The sequence below is a fragment of the Miniopterus natalensis genome, chromosome 9 (genome assembly GCF_054644295.1).
Source record: "Miniopterus natalensis isolate mMinNat1 chromosome 9, mMinNat1.hap1, whole genome shotgun sequence".
Taxonomy (NCBI): Eukaryota; Metazoa; Chordata; class Mammalia; order Chiroptera; family Miniopteridae; genus Miniopterus; species Miniopterus natalensis.
The window spans coordinates 11,113,880-11,131,506 of record NC_142089.1 but is presented as its reverse complement, the minus strand read 5'-3'; the positions used below and the strand labels follow the sequence as shown (position 1 = coordinate 11,131,506).

The following is a 17,627-nucleotide window of genomic DNA, read 5'->3' as shown; positions in this document are numbered from 1 at the left end:
CAGCATCCCCCTACGGGGAGGGCTCTGAGGCAGCCACGAGGGTGTGGCAGGCAGAGGAGCACAGGCTTTGGTCTGGGTTCAAGCCTAGACTTTGTCAGTCACTTCGCCATGTGGTCTTGGGCTGGGCCCTGAACATCCTGATGCCTTGACTTGTCTCACCTGTAAAATGGGAATGACGGTGAGGTTGGGGTTAGGATTTGGTAGTGCTTAGCATAATGCCTGGCACATAATGGTAGCTGTTGATCCTATTAACAAGTCACCTTCTAGAACCCCTGCCCACATGTGGCCCTCCTGTAATTATCAGTCTTCACCAGATAGGCATGACTCAACCCCAAACCCATATCCTTGATTAGGCAGTTGGGATTGTTCTAGAACCTCCCTGCATTGAGCAGTGGCTAAACTGTCAAGGGCTTCTGCTCCTGGCTCTCTGTGAGATCTGACAGGCTCATTAGGCTACTCAGTTCCTGCAGGGCTGGAGAGGGTTCTTACCAAATGGAGACATCCACTCCCGCCCTGCCCAGGTCCACATTGCGAATGCTCGTGGTAACCAGACCGGTATGTATCTCCTGAGCACCTGCTGTGCGTAGTGCAGGGAGGCCGGGCTCTGTGGGACAAGCTCATCCAACCGACAGTAGCTGTTACTGGCATCACCTCTTACTGTGTGACTTTAGGTCAGTTACTTAACCTCTCCCTAGGTCATGTTTTGTTTTGTTTTTTACATATAAAATGGGGATAACAATACTGTTTATCTCATAGATTTATTGTGCCGGTGGAAAGTACTTAGAAAGGGACCGGGCATGTAGTAAAGTGTTCAGTGTGTGTGTGTGATTATGACTGTTACAGTCACCCTTGTGGAAGCACTTACCTATGGGGGATAATACTTCATTTAGCCAAATATATTGTGCACCTTGTCTGGCCTGACCTTAAACACTGGGGACTCTGAAGTTGCCATCATCTCTGTGATGCCTGCCCTCAAGAAGCCTGCCGTCTAGCGGAGGAAAGTGATCTACTCAACTAGTCTAGAGGAGAAGCAACCTTAACAAAGGTCTGTATCCTGTGCTCTGGGATCACATGAGAAGAGGAAGTTTCTGCCACCTGAGGGCCTTGGGAAGGTTTTCCAATCTGGTGCTTGAAGAATGCCTTTACCAGGAGATGGAAGGAGGGGAAGGGACCCTCTGGCAGAGGGAACAGCATAAGTAAGTGCTAGGAGGCATGGAGAGGACAGATAGGCCAGAGTACACCATGGACTGATTAGCAGGCCACTCAGCAACCTCCAGGCTTCAGATGAGCAGGGCTGCATCCGTCTGGGAGCTTCCAGCCAGGCTGGACACCAACAACGAGGCTAGAAAGCAAATCTCCCCAAGTCCCAGAATTGTGTCCTGGGCAACTACTTTTGAGGAGCAAAGCTATTTTCTCACTCCACTGGGCACAGAACCGAGAGGGCATGACTGCAGCCCATCCAAATGCCCAACTGCAGATGGATTAGTTGGGTGCCCCCACTCCGCCCACCCACCCCAGGTGAGGCTGGACGCTGGGTCAGGCCTGGGGCTCTGCTCTTCCCAGAAGCCAAAGAAGCGAGTCCATTTCCCGGCGCGCTCTCTCCCAACAGCCCTCCCTGGGGCTGAGACCCTTCTCTGGCGGCTTAAGCCAAAGGGAAGCTGGGCGGAGGGTGAGTGACGCCAGGGTCCCCAGGGTACCAAGGGTAAGTCCGGGAGCGTATGGGTAGGCTGGGCGCCCCGCAGCACTTCGGGGCGAGGACAGTCTCCCGAGGTAGGGACCCGGTGGGCTGGAGCGCCACACCCGCGAGCAAGACTGACACCCTCCACGTCTGTCACCCTGAGGCCTGGCATGGCTCTGGTGACCCCGGTCTCCGGAAAAGTTAGGCGGGGAGAAGTCGACGCGCAGAGAAGCCCGGCGGAGGGAGCTTTAGAACGAGCTGGGGCGCCGGGCCCTCTGCCCCGTGCCTCGGGCGCTGGCCAGGGCGGCCCGGCAGGTCCTCCCCGAAGGCTCCCGGGCGGGTGGCGAGAGGGGCCCCGGCCGCCGAGGCGCCCCCTCCCGCGCGCCCGGAGGGAGCGGCCGTGCGCGCCGCCCGCTCTCCGCGGCCGCGTCCCTCCCGCCCTGCCTCCTGCCTCCCTCCCTCCGCTGCCCCCGCCCTCGCTCCCTATTTGGAGCGGAGACACCCCTGACGTCGGAGCCGCTCGCCCGGCCGCTCCCCCGCACCGCGCGCCCGCCCGGGGCCGCAGACGGCGCGCCGCGCAGCCCAGCCGAGCCTCGCGGGGCCGCCGCCCGCCCTGACGGCCGCCTCCCGCGCCTCCCGGGGCCGCCGGGCCTGCCCCCCGCGGGCTCAGACGAGTGCGCGGCGCCCCTCGCCGCCGCCGCCGCGCGCGGTAAGTCCTGTCCGGCCGGCACGCGGGCGCCCGGCTTCCAGACGCGTCGGCTGCGGGCTTCGTACCCGGCCCGGCCGGCGGTCGGGGGCACGGGGACGAGGTGCGCCGCCGAGCCCCTCCGGACGCCGGGGCTGGGGACGTGGGCGCGGCACAGGGTGGCCGGGGGGACCCCGCTGCGCCCCGAGGCCGTCCCCAGACTCTGCCTGGGCTTTCCATTTCTAGGTAGGAGTTTCCGCGGCCGGGAGAGAACGGGAGGGAGGTGCGGGAGGGAGATGCGTGGCGGAGCGAAAAGCGCGGCGGGTCGAGGGCGGGTCGGCCGCGCGCTCGGGGCAGCGCCGGGAGCTCGGCCGGGCTCCGCGCTCCGCGTCCCCACGGCTGCGCCCGGGCCTCCCCGCTCCGGCACGTCTCTGCCTCCTTTTTGTCTCCCTCTGTCTCTTCTTGCAGTCTGTCTGTCTGTCTCCCGCTCTGGTTCGCTCCCTTTCTTTCTGTTTCTCCGTTCAGTGTCCCTGGTTTTGTCTCCCCGCCCGGGTGTCTCTCCGTCTCCGCGTCCCGCCCCTCAGTGGGGGTCCCCCTCGTGGGTCTGTGCGTCTCCCTGACCCATCACCCTCAGATTCAGACGATCCCCCAGCCTCGGAGCAGTCGGAATAGTTTCCTAGACCCTGTAAAAGAGACGAAACCCTCCCCCTACCTTCCGCCTGCCCCCGGGGCCCGGCCGGGGTCATCCCCCTGGAATTGAGTCTGGGGCAGGGGGAGCCAGCCTTTCCGGGGGCTCAGAGTTCCACCCCCGCGAGGCGGCCGGGGCCACGGGGCCCCGCTGCCGGCCACCTGCCCGCCTGCTCCCTGGGCGGGGCGATTCTGGTCTTTTACAAGCAGCAGTAAAGGGGCAGCTGGCTGCCTTGGCGAGGCCAGGGGGTTGGCGGGCACCAGGGGGAAGTGCACAGTTTTCAGGCTTTCTGAGGTCCTTGCTGGGCTGGAGGACTTGTAACGGAGGGACCCCCCCTCCCCCCAGGAAAAACAGAGGTCAGGGCCTGAGGCCCAAGTCTGGGCCCTGGCAGGGGATGGAGGTGAGGAAGCAATTTGTCAAAGGCCCCCCTCATCCTTTGTGCCGTCAAACCACCAGCCTCCTGAAACTCCCCCAGGTGCTGGGGCTGTTTGGGTGCGGTTTGCCTTTCCTTGGGGCCAAAGCAAAGGTGGAGCTGGAGCATTTCCTTGGTGACCCCCACTCCTCTCCCCCCACCCCTGCAAGCTTTCTCCTGGGCCTGTGGGCAGAAGGGGTGCCTGGGGCCTAGGCGCTCCGCATTGGCCAGGGGTATATCATCCTTTTAAAGTGAAGTCTCAGACTGAGTTTAGCCCCTTCCCCCACCCCCAACCCCAAGGGTCGCAGGCTGGGGAGCCCGCAGGGATGCTGGTGAGGTCTGCAGGGGGACTTCTGCTGCGCAGATGTGTAGGCCGGCCTGCAGCAGCTCATTAGCATAGGTTTTGTTTTGGAGACAGTTTCGGGTCTTCCTGCTGGAGGGTCTGCAGGCAGGAGGGCCACGGCCTAGGTTGGCGGTTTGTAGCCAGGAAGGTGGAGCTGCCTGGCCGAGGCGGGCAGCCTCTTGGGCCTGGGCTTGGCCCTGCGTGCCCATCCCCTGGACAGTTGCTTCGTACTCTGCCAGCGCGCTGACGGAGGGGGAAGGAAGCCACCCTGCGGCGAGACTGGGGTCATGGAATCACAGTGGCTTGAACAAAGCGCAGGAGCCAGATTCCCTGTGAGGAAGTCTGACAAAGTGGACATTCCCAGGCTGCACCCCCCTATTTTACAGACGCGAGGTTTAGGGAGGCGAAACAAGTGGCCTGTGGCCCAGGCTATAACCATTAGATTACCTGCCCCCAGGCCCACAGTGAGCCGGTGGATGAGTTTGGACTGGAATTTGCCCTCGACCTCAGAGCGGGCCTGGGAAAGCCTGCTGAGTGAGCCGACCAGGGCTGGCGTCTGACACTGCCCGGCCCCCTCCCAGAGTGACCTTTTCAGTTGCACCACTCAAGGAAGTCCCTGCGCTCAGTCCAAGACCTGCAGTGATTGCCGCACCCTTGCTGATCCCTGAGCCCAGGGCCACAAACGCCACACCCTCTGCACCCAGCAGCAAGCACCGCCTGGCAGCCAGGCCCAGCCTGTTTTCTGGAAGTTGGGTTCTAGAGGGGGCTGGTTTCTCTTGCACCCTGGCCTTTAGTCTGTGGCCCAAGAATTCGATTCTGAGTGGGATCTTCCTCTCGGCTCCCACCCTGGCAAGCAAGTGTGTGAGTGGGGCAGGACTGGACAGTTTATAAAACCCTTTTCCAGCCATCCTGTCATTTGCTTGAGTTGCCCCTCAAGGTTTCCCCTGGAGGTTTCCTCTCAATCCAGTTTCACTGTGGCAGGTGCAACCCCGGATTTACGTATTTTCAGGACCACCCAGGATCTGGCGGGAGGGCGTGGGAAGGAGAGGCAGAGGGGCGGGCCTGGGCAGAGTTCAGGGAGAGTGCGTGGGCCAGGGTGATTCCAAGCTAGCACTATTGGTGACATTTACTGAAGACTGATCCCATGACGGCCCTCTCCAGAGGTTTCCATGCACAACTGCCCTGTGGAGTGAGCATTATCACTGCCCCCCCCTTTGCAAAAGAGGAAATTGAAACAAAGGTTAAAGCAGCTGAGCTCTGATGGGAACTCGGGTCTGTCACAGTTGTGAATGGACCCTGCCCTGTGTGTGTGTGAAGGGGAGGGGCTTAGGGTGAGTGGTTACTTTGTACCCAGAAAATCCTGGTGTGCTTGGCCCTCAGTGACCCTGCATATTCAGATTTACCCCACAAAGGAAGTGGGGAGCGACTGTTCACTTGTTATACAAAATCGACTCTTCGCTCTACAAAGGCCTTCACAGTGGGGGGGGGTGGTGGGCCCAAGGTATCTCTTGAAACCTGGGCCCCTCCCATGAATTTAAGACTTGACTCCAGGCTCTAGGAGCCAGGCCTTGGGGTGGGGGCCCCTTCCTTGGGGAGCTGGGCTCTGGCTCGCGACCTGGCTAGGCCTCAGGATCGCATGGGAGCCCATACAGATGCCCAGACCTTTGGGGTCAGAATGTCCATGGCTGGGACAAGCATCTCAGGGAAGAGGGTGGCTCTGGTTGGTGTGGAAACGTAAAGGACCCCAGAGTCCTGACCTGAAGCCTGCATTCTTGCTGCTCCCTGCCCCCAGCCCTTCCCAAGGAAGCTGGGAAGGCTGGTCTCCTGCTGATTCACTGCCCCCTTCCCGGTGTGGGACAGACGGCGGCCCACATTCTTGGTCTGTGCCTCAGTTTCCACAGTGCTGGAATGGGTCAGCCAGGGTCCCCCTGGGGAACTTCCTTTCTGTGTTGTTGGCAGCCTCAGAATGTGTGGAGTGTTTGCGCGAGGCCTCGGAGGATCCGCGGGCTTGGGTTTGGGAATGGACCCTGAGGTGGTAAGAAGGCCCCACCCTGGGCTGTGGGGGCCCTCGCTGAAGCCTCCCCTCAACTTCGAGGAAGGGCAGTGTCGTACCTTTCCGAGGCTCCGAGGAGCAGGGGTCAGCCGTAGCCATGAGCTCACCTGCAGGGGAGCCAGGAGTGGGCTTTGAACCCCGTTTTGAGGGGTTCCCAAGCTTCCCAGCCAGGCGGTGGCTGAGCACCCGAGTGAGACACAGTGGCTGGGCCAGGGGCAGGGGCAGGGAGCCCCAGGCCTGATGCCCACTCCAGACCGGCCGCCTTCTCCTTCCTCTCCTGTGCCCTTTTCATCTGCAGAGTAGCTGGTGGTTAGTTACCCTGCTGCTGCCCAGGTTGAAGCCTCAGTTCCCTTTACTACCCATGGGCTCTAACTGCGGGTGAGGCCGAGTTCTAAGCACTTGCACATAGACTCATTTATTCGGTCCTCAGGACTGAGGCACAGAGGGAGCTGTAAATAGTAGATCCCTGTTCACTATTTACTTTTTAGTAAACCTCAAGCAAATCTCAACCTCCCTGTGACCAGTCTTCATCTATAAAACGGGGGAAATAAGAGTCTCTACCGCATAGAGTTGTTGTGAGGACTGAATAAAAGAATTTATGTAAAAGCGCCTAGAGTGGTGCCCAATCCATAGTTAGCTGTGTGGGCTGACATGGATAAATCCCCCCTCCTGGCCTTTGCCCAGGCAGTGCCCTCAGCCAGGAGCCCCCTTTCTGTCCCCACCATTGGTAATTAACAGTGATCCTGGATTAAATCCAGAATTAAGCATCTTTACTTTGCCCCCACAACCCTCTCTCACTGCCCCTACTCTAAACAGCTTCCTCTTAACCCACTTCCCTCCCCCTCTAGGCTTTGAGCTCCTGAGTGGGTAGAGTCTGGGACCCTGGCTCCCCTGCCCATACCCCCGCCATCCTAGAAGTTGCTCAGTAAATGAGTGTGGACTGCAGGGAACCACATGACTCAGGAGAAAGACATTGCTTGGCTTGACTTGCTGGGGGGGCCTTGGGACAAGCGGGGATCCCCCTTCCCACCTGGTATACTGAGGGTCCCGTGACTTGCTGTGTGACTTTCTGGGTGGGGAGGAAGGAATGAGAATCTGTGGGTGAGGCTCTCAAGTCTCAGGAGGGAAGGTCCAGCTGCTGAATAAAAAAAAGTAGCTGAGTTGTTGCTTAAAAAAAGAAAAATAGGATAAATCAACATTAAACCTAGCAAAGAGCCCACCCCAGTCAGTGTGAGGTGTGTGTGTGTGTGTGTGTGTGTTGGGGAGCAGGGGTTCTTGGTTGCTGGGTGTGAGGGCAGGAGGAGGGTGGATGTGTCCTGGGTGTGTCTGTGGGAGAGAGTGGCCTGGCTTCCTCCCTGCCTCCTTCCTGCCCCAGTGCCCAGCTTTGGCTCTGATGCCCGCCCAAGCCTTTCCCATGATCCCCCAGGAGAAGAGAACTGGCCTGAGTTGGTGCCTGCCGGATACTGGGTGCTCTCACTGCATCTTCCCAGTTCTCCAAGGAAAGTGCTCTGCTCCCCATTCCAGGGTTGACGTAGGTGGGTACAGAGAGGTGAACTTCATTTCTGAAAGTCACGCAGCTCCTAGGTGGGAGGGCCCAGGCTCCTCCCCTGAGGTCCTGGCTAGGGCTTGGGGAGAAGCTGGGTTACTGTGTCCCTTCTGTGGACACAGCTGGCCCTTAGGGTTAACTCTTAGCTGTATACCAGAAAAGGAGGAAGACCAAGGAGGTGGCCTTCTGCCTCAGTTTATCTCATTTTTCTTCAGCTTCTGCACAGCGTGACCCTAATAATCAGTCCCTGTCCTCTGGCCAGCGACTCCCCTAAAACACTCACTGTTATCTCCCAGTAAACCATGTTATTAACCTCAACCCCAATCTCTACTCGTCTTTAGCATCATCCTGGTCCATAGCCTCAGTGTTAACCTCTCTTCATTCCAACTCCAGCTCAGACCTCAGTGCTCATCTCCAGGATTTCATTAAAAATCCCAATCTCAATTCCAAATCCTAAGGAAACCTGAAGTCACTCCCTGTCCGTCGCCACCCTGACCTTCCTGAGGAATTGTGATGGGGTCAGGTATAGGACAGAAGTCCCTGGATTTCTCTGAGGTTTCTAGGGGGCCAGTCCAGCCTGGGGAGGCCCAGGGGGCTCTGGCCTTAGGTGGTCTCTGGGCCTCTTCTGATCAGCCATGGTCAGACCCTGACTCAGGCTAATTCCCTGGGGACGGACGAGCACCGTTAGGAAGGAGTGAGGAAGCCTCCTGGACACTAAGCCTGTTGAAAAATTAGCTAGGTTGCCAGTTAGGAACAAGTCCATTCTATTTTGTTAGGATGTGGTTATACTAAAAACAGGGACTTCGCTGTCGATCTTGTGAGCGAGACCGGAAACGTGTGGGTGAGAGCCTGGCCATGACACAGACTCATCTGGGATGGGGGCAGGCTGTCGGGGCTCACCTCCTGCTCTCCCGCCTCCCCCCTGGAGCTGAGGGGACTTGCTGGATGGAGACAGCCCAGTGCTGTGGAGGAGGTCCCAGCCCTGCAGGCTGGCGGGCCCTGTCTGCAAGCCCAGCTGAGCCAGTCCCCTTAAGTTTTCACTGCAGGAGCAGGCAAGACCCACAGCAGGTCCCCCTCCCCAGACACTGTATAAAACACCTGCCACTTTAGGCAGAAGGTGGGCTGAGGGATGTTCTGAACCCAATGTGCAGCTCCAAGCCAGCCCAACATTAGTGTGGGGGTCTGTGGGACCCATAGACAGTACCTGACCCCTGCTCCTGTTTCAGCCCCACCCAGGCCCCTCTGGGGACTGTCCCAAGACACAGGATCCTAGACTGAGCTGGACTGGTTCCCATGCCTGGCTGCATATCACAACCATCCTGGAGGTTGTTAGAACTGCAGACTCCCACCCATCCTAGAACTTCCACTCCTCAAGTCCCCAGGGAATTCTGAGGATCCACCAGGCTTAGACACCGGTGGTCTAGGGCACCTCCCTCATCTTTCATGCGGGGACGCTGAGGCCTGAGTGGCCAGGGTCACCCAGCATATGTGGACTCCTGACTGTCCAGCGCCCTTTCTCCTTGTGGGCATTGCCCTCTTTTCTGAATCTCCCCAAAGCCTTCCTCTACATTTTTTGAGGTGAGGCAGTGGGCGAAACCTACAGAAGATGAAGTTGGGGAACAGTGGGAGAGTCCCCTCTGCTTGAATCTGTTGGACACACTGCCCTGCAGCGCCACCTGCTGGCCAATCCCAGTATTGTTCTAGTGTCTTGAGCATCAATGGCTTGGCTTGGACTGTCGCCTGCTTGTCCCAGGTTAGCATGGAGCTGAGGATAATGCTGGGTGTGTAGACCTAGGGCTCGAGGCTTTGGTGGGACATCCAGAAAAGAAATACAGTCTAGTTGGGGGTTAGTGTCTCTACCGGAGGTCCAGCAAGCTAAAGTGGCCCAAGAGCTCACAGGGCCATGAAGTTGGAGGTTAGCTCTCCTGACATCAGAATACTGACAGCTGTAGCAGCGTGTCCAGAGACGTGCTGGATGGCCAGCCCTCCAGGGCGTGCACTGTGTGGGCAGTTTTTTGTGTTTTCCCAGAGGTGCCACAACATCAGAGTTCAACATGTGCTTGGAACTTAGTGTCCTGTTGAGTACTAGCAACAATCCTTCGCTGTACACAGCATTACCATCCCTGTTTTCAGACGAAGAAACAGGCACAGAGGTAAAAGTAATTTGTTCAAAGCTACCTAGTAAGTTATAAAAATAACTGACCCATAGAGTGTGCGTTATCTGCTGAGGGCTTTTCCTGTAGTGCCTCATTTAATCGTTAAAAATTTATTTTAGTTTATTGATGTTTAGAGAGAGAAGAGGGAGAGGGAGAGAGAGAAACATCAGTGTGAGAGCGCAACATCCATCGGCTGCCTCCTGTATGCCCCCTACCTGGGTCGAGCCGGCAACCTCCTGGCACACGGGATGACGCCCAACCAACTGAGCCACACCAGCCAGGGCTGCCTCATTTAATGTTCATGACACCCATCGGATGCACATACTATTACCAGCCCCAGTTTTGAGGTTCATAAGGGAGAAATACCTTGTCCAAGGTTGTGCTTGGCTAGTAAGTGGTAGAGTTAGGATTTGCACCCCGGCAGTGAGATGTCAGAGCTCATGCTTATAACACCACCGTCCACCTCTTTCCAGCCTCCTGAGCCTGGCTGGCCTCACCCGCAGTCTGTGCTCAGTTCTAGGGCTCTGAAGGCCACGGGCATGATGCTTCGGGTTCTGGTGGGGGCTGTCCTCCCCGCCATGCTGCTGGCTGCTCCACCGCCCATCAACAAGCTGGCACTGTTTCCGGACAAGAGTGCCTGGTGCGAGGCCAAGAACATCACCCAGATCGTGGGCCACAGCGGCTGTGAGGCCAAGTCTATCCAGAACAGGTGAGGGCCAGGGGGATGGGTGGAGGGGAGAACAGGGGCCCAGGAGGGAGGAGGGCCGGGCTGCCCATCCCTGTCTCTGCCACAATGACAAGGGCCTGGTGACCTCTCCTCCCACAGAGCGTGCCTAGGACAGTGCTTCAGCTACAGTGTTCCCAACACCTTCCCACAGTCTACAGAGTCCCTGGTGCACTGCGACTCCTGCATGCCAGCCCAGTCCATGTGGGAGATTGTGAGTACCACTGCCCCCCCTGCCCAGCCTGCCCTGCCCCATGAAGCCCGCATGGTCTGGCTCAGCAGTCTTTCTGGCTTCACCTTGCCTCTCTCACCTGCTTCACTTGCTTGACACTTGACACCAGCGCATCTCCTTTCAGTCTCACACCTGCTTTGCTGGTTACCACCACAGGGCCTTTGCACATGTTCTGTACTCAGGTTGGAACATCTTTCTCCTCCTTCTCACCTAGTTAACTTCTATTCATCCTTCTGCCCTTAGCTCAAGCATCATTTTCTCAGGGCCCCTGTCCTGACCCCCTGAGCACTGTGTGCCTCTGCTTTGAGCATGTGTCACATCTCCAGTTTTCCAGCTGCATTTGGGTGATTTTGACAAGTCTGTTTCCTACACTAGACTGAGTTCCTTGAGGGACTGCGTCTTGTGTCCCCATAACTGGCATGGAGTAGGTGCTATGTGGAAGGAAGGAGGAAGAGGGAGGGAGGGAGGGGAAAAGGAGGGCAACTGCAGAGCAAGACGCTAAAGGGATTCATCCAGGGCAAAGCTCAGCTGGGCTGGTGGTTGCGGGGGGTGGGGAGCTCTTTGAGGAAGTGATGTCAGCTCAGACCCATAGGTTTAGTAGAAGGTAACTAGGCAGTGTTTGGGGGAGGTGGTAGGGGATGGGTGAGGACCTTCCACGCAGAGGGAACAGCATGGGCAAAGTCTCACACATCTCATTCAGCACAGTTGGTGGGCGTGGCGCAAAGGCGGGTGGAGATGTTCACCAGGGGCAGCCTGAAGGGTCCGAGTGTCCTTAGTAAGAAGCCAGGATTTTTCTCCATGTGCTGTGTGGAGCATGGAGGGGAATTTTAGGCAGGGGTAGGCCATCCTGGATTTTGTCTGTCAGGAGGCCCAGGCTTTTGGAAACATCTCTGCTGCCCTCCCCAGGTGACGCTGGAGTGCCCCGGCCACGAGGAGGTGCCCAGGGTGGACAAGCTGGTGGAGAAGATCGTGCACTGCAGCTGCCAGGCGTGCGGCAAGGAGCCGAGTCACGAGGGGCTGAGTGTCTACGTGCAGGGCGAGGATGGCCCGGGCTCCCAGCCGGGTACCCACCCCCACCCCCATCCCCACCCCCACCCTGGCGGGCAGACCCCTGAGCCCGAGGAACCCCCTGGGGCCCCCCACACCGAGGAAGAGGGGGCTGAGGACTGAGGCCCTCGACTCTTCCTCCCCTCTCGTCCCCCGTGGAATGCTGGGGGAAGCGTGTGGGGAGAGGCTGGAGCCCCCCTTTGGCACTGGATGGACTTGGATTCAGACTTGGACTTGGAATGCTTCCCGGTTGCCATGGAGATCTGAAGGGAGGGGTTGGAGCCAAGCTGCACAATTAATATATTCAAAAGTCGGGGGAGGAAGCCGAGGTCTTCAGGGTTCTTTTTTGGAGGGGGGGTTCTATTCCTTTCTGCCTCCTAGAGATGTGCCCTTTGGAGGGGAAGGAAGTTGGCTAAGCTGCTGAGGTAAGGGTGAGGCCATCCAAGATGGCAGGAGCCAGGCCAAGGCCCATGCAGCCTCTGGTGGGGCAGGGCCCCTGGTACAGTGGTAGAGCTGGGCCCTGAGCTGAGGGTGGGCACCTTGCCAGAAGTGGCCCTGAGGGAGGGCTGGGTCCGGGCTAGGAAGACCACTGGCCGAGGCAGGGAGCTCCAGCCCTACAGGCCTCTCCAAAGACTTCCCACCCCATGCCCATGCCCATGCCCAGGGCAGCTTCTCCCGGTGGCACTGAAGAGGCCCTCCCTCCATGCTTGGGAGTCAGGCCTGGGCAGGACCCTGCTGACTCATGGCCCTGGAGCCAGGGGCCAGGCTCTTTGGGCCTCTGGCTTTTTGGCTTTCCAGGGAGGGAGGCAAGGAGGAGTCTTCCTAGGCCAGGGGGTGGGAATGAACCCCCCCCACCCCGGACCATCACCTAGAAGAGCCTCCCTCCCTCTTCTCAAATCTTAGTGCCTCCCATTGCCCCCGAAGTTCTAGGCCCCTCAGAAAGCATATGGAGCCAGCCTCACCCTGCTTTGGGAACTCTCTAAATATCTGATGGTGGGGAGGAGTCTCCCTTACTCAGATTCCAAGGAGGGACCTGGGTGGGATGGATTCCACCTGAGCCTCAAGAAAGGAAGAGGTAGTGAAGGCTCCTGTGGGTGGGGTGTTCACTGTGGCTCTCTAGCTGCCCAATCCCACCGGCCTGCCCCCTCCCACTGCACTTTAACCCTAGAGGGGGTGCGGGACCCGGACTGGGGCCCTGGGGCCGGGCAGGTGGGCAGGAAGAACTGCCTGTGTCCACTAGTCTGTGCCCATGGCTTCCAGCACCGCTGGCCCCCTGCCTGGGGGTGCCCCGCCCCTCACGGCTGTTCTGACAAGAGCTTCTGGAGCTTGTAACCAGTAGATTGTCTCCCTGCCGGACCCTGAGTGTTCTCATGAATAAATTCGTTGAAAGCCTGTGTTCTCTTTCTCGCTGGCTGGCTCAGCTGACCCAGGGTTCCCCAGGGGCCCAGCAGCAAGGCCTAGGGGAGGGGTCAGGCTGCACAGTGCACCCTGAGCAGACCCTCCTGCATCATGGTGACCCCTTCACTTTCCTGCCATGTGCACCCCTGGGCCCTGTCTCCCCAGCTCCCACCTCTCCTTGGGTGCCCGTTTCTTGCCTTGCTTGTATCTTCTGTGGGCTTCCCAACTGGGCTTTTCTGGTTTTGCTCCTGGGTCCCTTGGGCCTGCCTCATGCCTTCCCTTTTCACCCTCACAGTGACCCAGCCTCGGTCCTTCCCTGTACCCCAGCCTAGCCTGGCCCAGTAGAAGGGGAAACATAACTGGTACTGTGGTAAAGACTTGACATAAATAACTCTCCTGACCCTCCCCACCCCTGTGATACAGGCATTGCCCTCAGATGCAGGTGGGGCATCTGAAGTGCAGAGGGATTAAGTCATGTTCCAGGGGCACCCAGTTAAGAAATGTCACCGATAGGACTCAAACGCTGGCAGCCCGGCCTAATCACTCAGCTCTTGGTATGACCTTAGTAGTTGCTAGTTCTCAGTTACCTGCTGTGTGCTGGGCCGGTCCTGACACCTCACAGGGAACCTACATTACCCCCATGCAATTGAGTTTGGGCCCCTCCCAAGTTCTCTGTTGAGGCAGGACAGCGTGAGGGCTATGACCTTCCTTCCTCGCACACATTGCTGTAACCACCACATACCAGCCAACTTACATATATTATTTCTTGGAAAATGCTCATCTCGTTAATGAGAAAAATGCAGGCCTTCATGCCCTGGGAGTGATTTGCCCATGCTGAGGAGTAGTGGTTCCCCAATTTCTAACCGGGCACCCTCTAATGAGGACGGCTGTGTATCATAGGTGATTTCCTTAGTGTTCCCAAGCCTTTCCTTCATGGCTGCTCTCTGCACTGCCCTGCATGTTACCTGCATCCCTGCTTGAGAATGGCACTTCTTGCAGTTGTGCAGGACACAACTTGCATGGCCATCCATGGTGGCCCTGCATCCCTTGACGTTGAATTGGGTTGGAGAGAAGTATATCTCCTGCGTGTAGACTTCAGTGACCCCCTCAGTCCTGGCCATATTAATCTTTCTAGATGGCTGGAGGTGAGCACTCACTGGAGGGTGCAGAGAAAGTCCCGCAGGGCTTCAGAAGACTCCGAGACCGGGTCCAAATGAAAGACTGGGCTGCAGTTTTGGTGCTGGGCCTCTGAGACCTGAGCACTAGAGCCTTGGCAGGATGTATCTTGGTCAGGAGCTGCCTCCATCCTGTGTATGGGACCAGGCAGGGTCTAAATTCATAGAAACATAAAGAAATTAATAGGCTGCCTGGAAAGAAAGCAGGGGGTGGGTTGGCGGGACTGGTGGCAGGCCTGGAATGCTAGAGTTCAGGCTTCCTTCTCTGCAGTGAGAGCCCTGGAAGTGTCTGCGCGCTGAGTCTGAGACTCAGAGAGGCTCGTGGGAGGAGGGGGGAGGGGGAGACCCGCTGGGAACTGCAGGAGCGCAGGCGGCGGCTGGCAGCCAGAGGTGGGCGGGGCCCCGCGGCGGGGGCGGGGCCCCGCGAGGGAGCCGCTGCTGATTGGATCTGGGAGCAGCGGGTGGGAGGAGCCAGGTTTGAGGGTCTGGAGACGCGCGGCTGGTTGCGGTAGTTTGCCGTCGGGAGTGAAAGGTAAAGCGGGGACTGCGGGTTTTTTCTCTTCGCCAACCTCAAAATGAACCACGACGGCCTAGGGAAAAAAAGTGCAGCTCCCCCCGCGCCGCCCCGCCACCTCATCCGCAAGGGATTAAACATCTTTACGGGGGATTAACGCTGGCACGCAGCACGGTCAGCGCAGCCCCCTCCCGATGGGCCGGTAAGTGGCCCCCCTTCCCCGCCTTGTTAGTTTGTATGAAGCCAACAAGCCCCATCTAGGTTTTTTTTTTTTTTTTCCAGCTCCAAGCCTCAGGGAAAACCCAGCCTGCCTGGGTTCAAATCCTGCCGGGGCCACTTCTTAGCTGTGCAATCTTGAGCAAGTCACTTAAAATCTCTGAGGCTCAGTTTCCCCATCGGTAAAATGGGGACTAAGGATCACACACCTTCTCTTCGCTCTCAGGGTCGTGGTGAGCTCTACATAAATCACGGTATAGAGCTTGAGACAGTGACTGGCCTATAGTAAGACCTGGGTAAACGTCAGCCACTATTAAAATGACAGAGAATGAATGATTGGCCCATAACTGCTTGTGGTTGGGCTGATGGTCTTGTTCACTCATTCACTGCACGTATATTTACCGACAGCCTAACATGAGCAGAGGATACAGCAGTGAGCAAAACCAACAGACCCCTCCATCACGGAGTTTACCCAGCTGGTCAATGTCTTCTGTGAGGGCGGCTTTGAGCAGGGCCTCAGTTTCTCCATCTCCGCGATGAGGAGCTCTCTTTGGTCCTCGATGTACTGACAAAAACGGAGGCCTGGGGTAGAGGACTTCCTAAGTCTCAGTTGTCCCTTCTCCTCTAGGGAGAGAGCACCCCGTGGCTAGAAGTAACCAACCAAAGGCTAAGCACCCTGGAAGGTCCCTTTCTACCCTAAAATGTTAAGGAAGTCTAGGACATTATTAATCAATTACAGAAATCATAAATTTAGGAGCATACACACTTAAGAACTTCTGAAAAGTTCTTAAATTCAAGATAATAACAGTGTGGCCACAAGGTGGCACCACCACCCAGGCCCAAGCTTGAGAACATTTTTAAAAATTATAGCAAAGTACAGATCATAATATAACAACCATCTGTGAATCTATCACCCAGTATGAAGAAATGTTAACATTTTTGTTATGTTTTCTTTAGGTCTTTTTTTAAAAAAAATTAAGGCTATCAAACATTACAGCAAAAGTTAAAGCAGAGGGACTAATATTCTACCCCACTATATACCACTAGTTTTTCAAAGCTAAAATTTATCAGGCAGCTCCTCTGTGTGAAATGGTTTAAATACTCATTCTGTTCACATCTTCACCACTCCAGTTTCATAGCAGCATAAAACTTGGCTTTGCCAAGTTCACAGAACACGTAGCAGAATCAGAATTATGAACCCAGGCCACTGGGCTCCAAAGTCTGCTGTACACAGCACCTCTCAGGTTTGCTGTTGGCTGACCAGGAATCCCTGGGCTGAAGGATTTACTGCAGGGCTGAATGCATTCCCATTGTTCAGATGGGAATGCTGAGGCCAACAGCTAGCACTGACACAGCACCATAAAGTTTACAGATTACACCAGGGGCATTTCATCCCCTTGACAACCCTGTGAGGTGGATGCTGTATTACTCTGCTCACTATTGCAGACAAGAACATAGTGACCCAAGGAGATGGAGCCACTGGCCCTAAGTCCACAGAGCTGGAAAGCAGCAGCAATGGGATCCCAAATCTGGTCTTTATGGCATTCACCCCATGCTTGGTATACTATACCCTGTCAGGGTGGTACAGGTGGTATTGAGAGGGACAATAGGCCTCCTCCCCCTGCTGCATAGACCTGTCTGTGGGCAAGAAGTGGGCTCTGAGCTCCAAAGAGTGGCTCATGGGTGGGTGAAGGGTGGTGTAGGGTCTTAAGGTTTCTCTGCTTTGGGTGTTGAGCAGACCCAGGTTTCAGTTCCACTTGTTCACTTGCTGCTGGTGACGTTGCCTCACCCAGCCCCAGTTTAACATCTCTCTCTCGGCATTATTATAGGTGTCAGAACAATATAATAAAGCCTTTGGAACATAGCAGGACTCTCATATGTGGGAGCTGTAGGGGTTCAGAACAAGCCATTGAAAGATGTGCCTCCGTGGTTCAAAGATTCTTTTCAGCTGAAGGCAATGGGGACCCTGTGGGCTCAAGAGAAACTTGGACCTCTCTTAAAGAATTTAAATTTGGGCCCTTGCCCATGGTAAGAGTTATCTCCAGAAAGAACCTTTTTTGACTTCTCTGTGGCAGGGTGAACATCGACTTACTGAACACCTGCTGTTCTCCATCTGTGAATGGCCCTCCCTTCTGCAGCCGAAGGCCCTGCCCTCATCCTAGCTCAGGATGTCATGTAGGTTGCGTTCTCTGCATTTCTCTCTCTGAACTTCTCCTGTATGTGGGGCTCCCATATGTACATATGCAATGAAATTTGGTTATTTTCTCTTGTTAATCTGTCTCATGTCAATTTGACCATTAGACCAACTGGAAGAACCTAGAAAGGTACAGTACAGTTTCTTCTGCCACACTGGAGGTATTACTTTTCTGTTTCTATGGAGGGAAAAGCCTCCCCCCCCAATTTACTTTATATTTTCCCCCATTTCCTTTTTTTCTGTGGCAATTGTCACTTTATGACTAAGCATCTATTATGTTTATTGTTTATTGCTTGTCTCCTTCCACTAGAATGTAAATTCCACAAAGCTGGGATCTCTGTTTTGGTTACTGTAGTGCCCCAATTGGTTAGAACAGTGCCTGACACCTACTAGGTGCTCAATAAACGCCTGTTGAGTGAATGAATGGAATTCATAATATTAATCTGAGTCATAATGTTAACCTGTGAAGTCAGATAAAGAATCTTCTTAGCTAGGGGAAGAGATACATAATGGGGGCCACACCCTACCCCGCTACCTGCAGCGACTCTACCCTCCACCTGGCCTGG

General features: G+C 56.4%; 1 protein-coding gene across 3 annotated transcripts; it reads left to right on the top strand.

Annotated features, from left to right (window-relative positions):
• The first annotated feature begins 1,634 nt into the window (after positions 1 to 1,634).
• On the top strand, positions 1,635 to 12,958 carry NBL1 (NBL1, DAN family BMP antagonist). Of its 3 annotated transcripts, none has more exons than XM_087820196.1 (4): positions 1,635 to 1,702; positions 10,076 to 10,270; positions 10,388 to 10,499; positions 11,424 to 12,958. In XM_087820196.1, the coding sequence occupies exons 2-4, from the start codon at positions 10,101 to 10,103 to the stop codon at positions 11,685 to 11,687; spliced, it is 546 nt and encodes a 181-aa protein (XP_087676322.1). In that variant the 5' UTR covers positions 1,635 to 1,702; positions 10,076 to 10,100; the 3' UTR covers positions 11,688 to 12,958. The 3 variants fall into 3 exon arrangements, with proteins under 3 accessions (XP_087676322.1, XP_087676321.1, XP_087676323.1); XM_087820195.1 differs by lacking the exon at positions 1,635 to 1,702 and adding an exon at positions 2,317 to 2,387; XM_087820197.1 differs by lacking the exon at positions 1,635 to 1,702 and adding an exon at positions 2,588 to 2,609.
• Positions 12,959 to 17,627: the final 4,669 nt, after the last annotated feature.